The 10,000-nt window shown below is 45.2% G+C and overlaps 2 protein-coding genes across 3 annotated transcripts in view; one reads left to right on the top strand and one right to left on the bottom strand.

Annotated features, from left to right (window-relative positions):
* csmd2 (CUB and Sushi multiple domains 2) overlaps positions 1 to 10,000 on the top strand; it is a 385,351-nt gene that overhangs the window by 125,704 nt on the left and 249,647 nt on the right. The window lies entirely within an intron of this gene.
* LOC125285525 (SUMO-specific isopeptidase USPL1-like) lies at positions 1,102 to 9,380 on the bottom strand. 2 transcript variants are annotated; one of them, XM_048230037.1, is made up of 9 exons: positions 9,287 to 9,380; positions 8,353 to 8,482; positions 7,585 to 7,707; positions 6,714 to 7,392; positions 6,442 to 6,534; positions 6,202 to 6,343; positions 5,621 to 5,743; positions 5,301 to 5,461; positions 1,102 to 4,953 (listed from the first exon to the last, which is right to left on the bottom strand). In XM_048230037.1, the coding sequence occupies exons 2-9, from the start codon at positions 8,455 to 8,457 to the stop codon at positions 1,976 to 1,978; spliced, it is 4,404 nt and encodes a 1,467-aa protein (XP_048085994.1). In that variant the 5' UTR covers positions 8,458 to 8,482; positions 9,287 to 9,380; the 3' UTR covers positions 1,102 to 1,975. The 2 variants fall into 2 exon arrangements, with proteins under 2 accessions (XP_048085994.1, XP_048085993.1); XM_048230036.1 differs by having other exon boundaries at positions 8,353 to 9,372.

Genomic DNA, 10,000 nt, shown 5'->3' on the forward strand with positions numbered 1-10,000 from the left:
TTTGTGTTATGCCAAGTTCATTGGCCAAAACCACAAACGCCCCCCCGCCCCCACACACACCCTTGTGCTCTCATTTGAGCTCCATCCATCACACTCACCCATGCTGTCTAATTCCCGTTTTATCCGCCTTTAAAACCCAACCCACGCGCCGCACGCTACGCGGTTAGCAACAGTGCATAAACTCACCTTACATCCACTGAACGCGCCGGTGTAGTCAAACGATTAATATCGTATATTAAAAGAGCCTCTTTTTTCTGAAAGCCACGCGAGCACGTAGGCCTATTTGTTTACATTTGTTCGAAACGCATGACCTTTTGCATTACACCGCGAAGCCAGGCTTTTCATGCCCAACGCCAATCAGATTGATGCACTGAACTGTGGGGGGTTGTCAGAGTGGTAGAGCTTTAGCCAAGCGCAACTTGAGGGGCAATCAGTCGGGCGTGATGGTTTCCCATCACGTACAGCCAAACGCTTACAGCAGAGGCCCGGGAGCACTACGGATGCCCAACCAGCTCCCCGCTACCAACCAGCCGAGTGCTCCAGTGCTCGCCTATAAAACATCGCCCAGAGGCATACTGAACATATGGATGCACGTTTGAGAACATCACTCACAGACGCGGCGTATATGGAACCACATATATTGTTTGAACGCACTGCTTAAAGGCTCAGTCGTATAGATGTCATTTCTGGAATTGAGGATGCACAAATAAATGGTATTCAATTACAGTGCCAGGGGGTGTTATCAGTGTGTGGGCTTGTACTCATTAAAATGACATTACTCTGTCCTGGGCTATGATGTCCCAGCCGCATTACTCCCCACCCGACATGGAGAAAGAAATGCCACGAGTTTCCCTGTGGTGTCTAAACATGCACCCATCAGGGCTCTTGCGTGAATCCAAACACCCGCGATGGAAAAGTTTCTGCTTCTAAGCAGAACCGCCTCGGGCCACAGTCCCCTCGCTGCTGATCAGTATGGACCCACTTGCTTGTTTGTTTTTCTGCCTGTCTCAGTCATGAGTTTCCTTCGCATGTAGGAGTTTAAAGGGGCTGTGTGTACTCTTGCATTGCATTGTCTTAAATTGAAGAACACGTCTAAAAACACTGGGTCAAAACACATTTATTTAATCAGATTCTGTTACTTCTAAGACATTTTTGAAGATAAAATAAATAATACTAATAAAAAAACACGCTTCTTAAAAGGAAAGACTGGAGAAACTCCATTTCACATACAAGACAATCAGCGGCACTGCTCCTCCACCTGACGCACGGCAGCACCTTGTTTGCAAGATTTCGGATTTTCAGTCAGGGTAATCTAGGCTCATTGGCTTTGAATAAGGTAATTATGTCTGATTGCATACCATATGCACAATCCCTTCGGTAGTCCATGATGGTTTATGGAGCAAAACACATCTGCAAGCCACATTTAATACCACATCGGTAAAGACCACATTAGACAAATGATCCCAAGATGTATTTTCACAAAAAAAAAACAGAATCATCCAGTCTTTTTTTTTTTTTTTTTCAGTTACTGCTGTTGCAGCATTTACCAGCTGACATGTCCAAGATTAAAATTCCTAATCACTGCATTTGTATAACTAAAATTGAGTCAGGAGAAATGTCAGTTATTTAGTGGTAACAATAGGGAATTTACACAACTCTACTGTGCAGACTAGCTTTAGTGATAGCGTGCACATTTTTCTAACTGACATTCAAATAATGTATTTTATTGATTTCGTTTTTATACCAAGGTCATAATGTAAATGGACAAATTTCCCATGATTGACAGCAAAGTCTAAAAAAATATTATTTTATTTGAATTACAAATTCCATTTTTTCTGGACCAACTTTACAACATAAATAAACCAAACTTTACACATTAATGCATTCTAAACCCTAAATATTTTTTTACATAGCTCATGAAAGAGACACTGATATAAGTTTCAAGGGTTTCAAGGCATAACAGAACATCTCTGACTCAAAGAAACATGTCCAGTGTGTCAAAGTCATTGTTTTCCATCGCCTTCTCGGTCACACTGGTGTCAAAGATGACATCATCCAGGAAGTCATCGATAGTCAGGAAGTCGGTGCTTGGGGCTGACGTTGAGGGCGCGCCGAGCGGAACGCTGGGAGCATGCTGGGATTTCACCGGAGCACTGGGAGCCATCAAGTGACCAAGCGCATCCCCTCCGCCATTCACCAACATGTCCAGCATGTCCGCTCCGTCCGAGGACACGGTGGACGGCGTCGACGGCGTGCCAGGAGACGTTACCTGCGAGCTGGATGACGGCGGGCTGGTGTCGGTGGAGGTGGTGAAAGCCGCCACGCTCGGCGGTGCGCTGCAGGACAGGGGCACCATGCCTCGATGCCGCAGCATCTGGTCCAGCTCGGCCAGCTGCTTCTTCTTGGCCTTGAGCTTCTTCAGCAGCTTCAGCCTCAGAGCAGCCGTCTTTACGTCCTCTAGAACGGCCGCCGACGCCTGGTCCGGGTCTTTCTTGATCTTCAACAACGCTGCTGCTGCTGGTCGTGGTTTAAGAGCTGCGGCAGCAGGCTTGGCGGGGGCCATTTTTCCAAGAGGGGCTTTCTGGGAAGCACCGCTGAGTGGTGAGGGATTTGTCGGTGATGGCTTAGCAGCGTTGTGCCTGGAGGTAAGGCCTGCCAACACACCGGCGGGACCTTCCTGCCCTGATGAACTACTGGGCGCCCCCTTTTGGTGGAACTTGAAACCTGTGAACATGTGAGGTTTGACAGGAGGCGCGTTGCTCAGGTCAGGCTTCAGTTTGACTTTAGGGGGTTCCGCTGCCTTTGCGTTTTCCAGTTTGACTATAGGGGGAGTCACTGTCTTTGCAATCTTCTGCTGAGGTCGCACTGGGAGACTGGACTGCTGTTTAGACGGTTGAGGGGGAGAAGGCTCACGTTTGAGGGACACACGAGTTGTGGATGAAGACTGGGTAGAAAGTGGAAGGAGAAGTGTGGAGTGTGGAGTCTCTAGAAAAGTCGCCGTTGCAGGGGGATGATGTTGAGGATGGGTACTCACAATTGATGGGAGGATGACCTCTGGCTCCTCAGGTAGTTCATCTGGCTCCATGTAATCCATTTCCATATCCAGGTTCAATGGGACTAGACTTTGAGGAATTGGGTTATCCATTGCAGCGGGTTGCGTTGCTGGATTCTGTATTGATAAAGTTTGTGGTGATGGGTTTACAATCACTGTTGTTGGCGGTGTTGTGCTCTGTATCACTAGGGTCTGCCCTTTCATATTCTGCTCAGTAGGGGGCATCGGTTCAGGGTTCTGATTAGCTGAAGGTGACCTGAGTGGATCTTGCCCACTGGGAGTGTTTAGTGTTGACAGGAGGGTAATCTCTGGTGGTTGCAACTGACCCGGTTCAGTTGAATCCATTTCTATGTCTAGGTTTAATGTGATTATAGTGTCTGGTGGGAGATCGTCTAAGGTTTGTGGTGGTGGCGGGTTTTTCCTTGTTGAAGTTTCCACTGCAGGCATGTGGGTTGCTTGGGTGTTTTGTGTTGCTAGGCTTGGGGTTTTTACATTTTGATTCTGCGATGCTAGAGTCTGCATTGAAAGGGGGTTCAGGCTTTCTGAAAATGTTGGATACTCTAACATTTGAAGCAACTGCGCTGAACTTTGTACTGTTGGGGTGCGAAGGGACAGATTTGTCCCAGATGTAGGCCCTGCTGGGTTTTGCACAGCCATTTCTGTTGACTGTGTTGAGTTCTGAACAACTGTTTTCTCTGGGCTTTGAAATACTAATACTTGTCCTTTTATTTTCTTTTTAGGTGGGTTTCTAGGTATAGGTTTCTTTTTGGACGAAGCTGGTGTTGTTGCTTCTTGCACTTCTAGAGTCTCTGGTGACTGGTTCTGTGTCATTTGGATTTGCTGTTCAAGGTTCTCTGAAGGAACAGACAAGAGTGCAGAGTTTGGCAGGTTCATGATTTGCGAAGTTAGACTCTGGGCCATTTCACCTGCCACTGGTATATACAGAGTTGTACCAGGTGCCGCAGAGTTCTCTCCAAACATCTGGTGAGCTGGGATGAACAGTGTGGTGTTCTGCAGTGTTGACGTGTTCTGCGCCATGATCTTTGTTGGAGAAATTAAGCAATCCGCTGGCTGTGATTTCAGTTCTTCTGGTGTGTTTTTTGGCTTCTCCGGCGTACACGGTTTTGCTCGTGGCTCTGAGTTCTCCCATTGTTCAGTGCTGTTGTTCCGTTTTGAGCTCTGCTTGTCCTTACGCTCAACCTGTTTGCTGGCAAGCCTCCTGCTTCTCCTCACTACAGGAGGGCTAGAGACTGCGGTGACCTGAGCCTCTTCAGGAACTGAGGGTTCACTAGTTAACTTGGAGCCCTTAGGTTGTCCTAACTTCTCTGTCTCCAGAGTGAGTGTGACGATGTCATTGTGGGACAGACCCTCAAAGGTATCCAGCAGTGTGGCACTACTTATAGAGGTGTCCATCTGACTGATGTCGCCGGGGTCACTCGTCTTGAGTGCTGACACAAACGTGTCTTCATGTGGAGTTGAGAGAGACTGGTCATGTGGCGGGACAATTTCTTCAACAGCTTCCTCCTCTGTTTGGCAGTCTGTTAACAGAGGAATATCAACTGAAATGGTTTCCGTCGGCGCAGGAATATCAACTGAAGTGGTTTTCAACGGCGGAGGAATATCAACTGAAGTGGTTTCTGTCGGCGGAGGAATATCAACTGAAGTGCTTTCTGTCGGCGGAGGAATATCAACTGAAGTAGTTTCCGTCGGCGGAGGAATATCAACTGAAGTAGTTTCCGTCGGCGGAAGAATAACAATCGAGGTCTCTTGCGTTGTGGTTTTCCTTGTGTCTTCAGGTTCAACCTCCCAAAAGACCATGTGGATTTCCTTTGTAGGCATGTCCAATTTTGAGTGAGATATGCCCCTTAGATCTGTGAATTCTTCATACGCAATCCAGGACCCTGTAAAGAGATTTGTGAGTGGTTCAGTAGGTTAGAATTATTTTTGGCAATAGGCATCTGCCTCATTTCAGAATCTTAAATTGATGATTCTTTGAAAACACGCCATCGTATAATACCTCACTCCCCATTACACGCAGTCAAACCTTTTGGCATAACACAAATTATGAAAAGCGCAACGAAAAGGTCAGCATGGACCTGTGACGTTAATAGTGTGACATTTAAGCAGCCCCAGCGAAAGCAGTTTAATTTCAATCTGGGTGGTGTTGGCTGGCAGTCTGGCTGTGCTCCCTTTGCGGCATTTCAAACCTGCCAATCTGTAATGCATTGTAGGTGTGTGTGGGCCTCACCGTCTGTCTGGCGAGACCAGGAGATGAAGAGGTCTTCGCTGGCCTTGTGCTGGATCACCACGGTCGCAGCGTACTGGGCATCTGCGTAGCCAAACGAGCAAGCGGTAACATCGTTCTGAGGGAAACCATCGGCAAAGTGCACGGCAAACACTGGGGGTACCCTGCGGAAAAAAATAAATACTTTATTTCAAATCCAATATAGGCAAAGTGAGCACAAATCAAGACATCATCTATACCATGACTCAGACTTAATCTACTTTCACTGAACAGTGAGGTGTGTGTTTAAAGAGCAGTGAAATCGACAGTGTTGACATTCTCACCTCTCTTGGAGAATTTTCTTCTCGTTGATGCTCTGACAACGGCTGCAAGTGATTTGGACAGGGGGACTCAGTGGATGCCAATCAGACACCAGATATGCGTAGGCTGATGCAGTATTGGTACAGCTGAAGAGGAAAAAAACCAAAAAAAGATAGAGATGAATAAAATATATATATTATATCTACATATAACAATTTATATTTATATATATATATATATATATATATATATATATATATATATATATATATAATATCTACATATAACAATTTATATTATTAAGTTATATAATATATAAATGTAACATGTATGTAATACACACACACACACATATATATATGTGTAATATAATATAAATTATATTACATACATATTACATTACATTTAATATATTACATGACATCATCTATTTCCAATGTAGCCAGCATTTCTTCTTTTAGGAAATGATTCCCTGCTGAGGGAATCATTCCCTGATGATTTCCCGTGAGGATTAGTAAAGGATCAGAAAAGGACCAGAGTTCCTGAGCGTCTATCCTGGTCGTGGCACTAAGCCCTTGCCAGGGGCTGGGCAGTGGGCACTCACCTGCTGCTGGAGCTGCAGCCGCAGGTCTGACACTGGCTCTCCCACTGGACCATGTGCTGGAAGAGCTCCTTAGCTTGGCTGTCCAGCTCCAGAAGGACTGGAAGAGCCAGAGCAGGAACCTCCACTGGCCGATGCATGAGTTCTGAAGAGGCACCGAGAGGGGGAAACACCAGTTAGAGGCGAACAGAGCAGACCGCAGATGCAAAGCGATGAGAATGACATGGTGTCATTGATGCTTACCTCGCTTCTGCTGAAGGGGATGCTGCAGCAGCTGAAAGGTGGATGATCTGAGATCAGTCAACCGCTTCTCTGCATTTCGGAGACTATTGCCTTCTGGAAAATTAATATATATGTAAATCCATGAATATCAATAAAAAAAGACTCCTGAATTCTGTATTAATTCAGATAAATTGATTTCCAACTATCTTGTCCAATATTTGTTATTAACGCATCCAACATTCACATCATCCAATAATGTTGGATAATCAATCTGATTATAATCTCTCACAAACCTCTATCCATCTGATGATCGGAGGCGCTCTCATATCGTGCGCACAGATCCAGCACAGGCGACGCGTCCTGAGTGGGAATTTTGCGCTTCCTCCCACAGGAGCCTCGCTGCCACCGCCCCAAGGACAACGGTCTGAGGGTCCTGCACTGGGCCAGAGCCAGCAGCAGGGAACTCAGCCAACTCTGATTGCTCCGGCTCTGAAGCGAGCGAGGACCGGCGCTGGCACATTCCTCCGCAGGCAGCGCGGACGGTTCCACCACCACACAAGGAACCTTAGAGCGCTCCTCTGTGGTGGAGACGCGAGGATGGGGTTCTTGAGCGGCCTTCGTCACCGGTTCTGCGATCAGCTCCTCGGGTGACGTGCACACCATTTCACAGTCGTTATCTTCGTCACTCACCGGTGCCTCTCCTTCATCTTTAGCCACAGCGTTCGGCTTTGAAATGGTGTCCTCAACCTGCGAGGACTGGTCAGGGTGTATGGTGCCATTGGTGTCCACAGAACAGGCCTCAATGGGTTCTTCGGTTCGGGGGCGTTTGGCAGAGGGGGGCAGAAACGCGGGGCTCTCTGGGGCAGATGGGGTCTGGCCGGAGTGGTTCTGGTCAGGTGTGGTGGACGCAGGGGTGGAGGACAGGCTGGCCAACACAGCCTCCAGGGGTCGGCTAACCAGGGGGAAAATACACTGCAAGCGCACACCCACGTACACACACACACATACAAGGAGAGTGGAAGAGAAATCGTTACAATCATAGCACATTAACTTCCAGATTAAAACCAGATTCACTTCTCAGCTACAGTGGGAAATAAATACAACAAAACACATGAACTGAGGAAGGAGAAAGCAGCCTAGGTCATCACAGAGTCAAATACCTACCGTGGGGGTTGGGCAGAGCCGGATGGTCTCCTCGTGGTTGATGATGTAGCTCCGTAGAGAGACGGTCTGTCCCTTTGCTTCGCACCAGGGACATGCCTCTGCTGGGACAGACTTGTCCTGGGACTGAAGAAGTTCATTAGTGAATACACAAGATGATAATCAACATGACACATAGACCCTTTCAAGAGAGTTCCATTATCAGCATCATAGTTGGCCCCACAAGGCTTCCGTTTTAACATTCCATATGTTATCTTAATGCAGAGGAAGTAGATTGGGAACCAAATAGAACGTTCAAGCATTGTTTTTGTTTTTATTGTTAAAAAGGGTCTATAGCATGCAGCTCAGGACACAGACCACACAGTGAGATGTGGGTATATTATGTATGTAAACAGCGCACAAACAGACAACAAGGATACCCATTAGTGTGAAAGAGTCATCAGCCACTGGTGAACAGCTATGCGTCTTTCACACTTAGTACACTCTGGGTCCCCTTTGCCACTTAATATACATACATTATATAACAACTTTCACTAGGTTTACTTATTTTGTATCAGTAGTATCAACCAGCATCAGCATATTCAACTTTGACCTTTTAAAACCAGTGATTTCCCTTTTAAATGGATACTACTTTTTGAAATAATTTGTTTCATTTATCATGGGCCAAATAGCAGTAATGAAAACTAAAATTGATAAAACAAAATAACGCTAATATTGTGATTGGAGCTTTGCACACGTGACAGCTTTTGGAGAGAACCAAGTTGAACTGACTTTTCCCAAATACCCCGCCCAGGCTGGGGTTGGACCACTTATACCAAGGGCTCCACCACCACTCATTGTGAACCCTGAGACCATCCTGATAGGTGATGATGCCATCCGCCAAGCACGGTCATATCTGGAGCTGAACACAGATAAACATGTTAATATGGTTTTAAAATAACTTTGTGTGCTTAATAGTTTGGGAACATAGTCATAGTTGGAGCTAAATAAAGTCAGACTAAACATTAAACATGTTTGAATTTAAAATAATAATAATAATAATAATAATAATAATAAAGGATAGGCCTACATTGTACAGTAACGTCAGCCTTCATCTTTCCTATAAATTATTAGTGTGTAATGCAGCTGAGAAGTATAAATCAGCAAGACTAAGTGCTGAACTAGATGCTGAAACGCGTGGTGATGGGCTTCTGAAATGCAGGCTTGACATCTCCCAGTAGCCAGTATCCGCATGCTTGTTGGTAGAATTATAGGAGGAACTACTTGAAACAATGTCATAAACACTGACACTGGCATGAACTATATGGGCACCGACTTGCCAGACTTGTTTAACCTTAGAATAATCATATCCAATGCAATGCTATTCATTTGAAAGGCTAACTTGTTAATGGCCATAGCGAACATAGCCAGCTCGCTAATGCCCATGAACACACTAATTCGCTAAAAGCCTTTGCATTAAAATTAACAATAGTCTAGCAATAGGGTAAGGACATGTAACAGTCTTTTCAATAGATGAGTTAATTAAATCACTTTCTACCAACGTCAGATAATTTCACTAGGCTAAGTTTAACGGTAATGTTGGCAATGTTGGTGCCGACGCCGTAATGCAAATCTCTGACGTTACAGCGATATCATGATGAAAACCTAAATGCTGATAGTATTATAATTTTGTATCATGAATTATGTCTTGAGAGGGATACTTTACCTTAAAATCAAGAGTAAATCCGTTCATGAGACAACGGCAGCGTGCTCGCCGTGTGCTCCGTACAACAAACGTCTGACTTCCGTCTCTTCTTCTCCTGCCGCATTGCAGTAAGGGGGAGCCGACTATACATGGTGCAACACTACCTCTCGCAGGCATGGAGGAGAAATGCAATGGAAGGAGGGGGAAATGGACACGAGACGTACTAGAAATGATGAGACCTGCTATGCATAGATAACCCATTAATTCATTGATTAATTCATTCATTTGTATATTAGTTTATCTATGCGGTTGTGATTTGTCATGGGAGACCATTCTTCACTATTTTTTAAAAGTAATGAATTAGGCTAGGCATGTCTACAAGAAAACAAGTAATTATTATTTTTATTAATTCAAATTAGATCATTTTATATTATATATTTACTGATTTTTCCCCTTCTCCAAAGATATGTACATAGCCTATGTAGACACATTTATATATTTTCTTTCTTGTATTTATTTTCCTTTTTGGCCTTTTCATTGTCCGAGACTCTTTATCAGTGTGTTTGAAATGTCACAGTGGATGGGATGACTGCTGGCTGCTCTCTCGCTTTGCTGTGGGGAGAGTTGGAAAGTCATATCTGCCAAGGGTGCTGGACAAGAGACATGACCAGGAGATTCATTTCAAGGAGCAGACATGATCTCTCTCTCTCTCTCTCTCTCTCTCTCTCTCTCTCT

This window comes from Alosa alosa, chromosome 20 (genome assembly GCF_017589495.1).
Source record: "Alosa alosa isolate M-15738 ecotype Scorff River chromosome 20, AALO_Geno_1.1, whole genome shotgun sequence".
NCBI lineage: Eukaryota > Metazoa > Chordata > Actinopteri > Clupeiformes > Clupeidae > Alosa > Alosa alosa.

What these genes read in the sequence shown, in the direction of transcription:
- LOC125285525 (XM_048230036.1), bottom strand. Translation starts at nt 8,586, where the DNA reads ATGTTTAGTCTGACTTTATTTAGCTCCAACTATGACTATGTTCCCAAA. An exon ending in TCCCCTTCAGCAGAAGCGAG is followed by an intron (nt 6,344 to 6,441) that starts GTAAGCATCAAT and finishes GTGCCTCTTCAG; the next exon opens with AACTCATGCATCGGCCAGTG. An exon ending in AAGAAAATTCTCCAAGAGAG is followed by an intron (nt 5,462 to 5,620) that starts GTGAGAATGTCA and finishes TTTTTTCCGCAG; the next exon opens with GGTACCCCCAGTGTTTGCCG.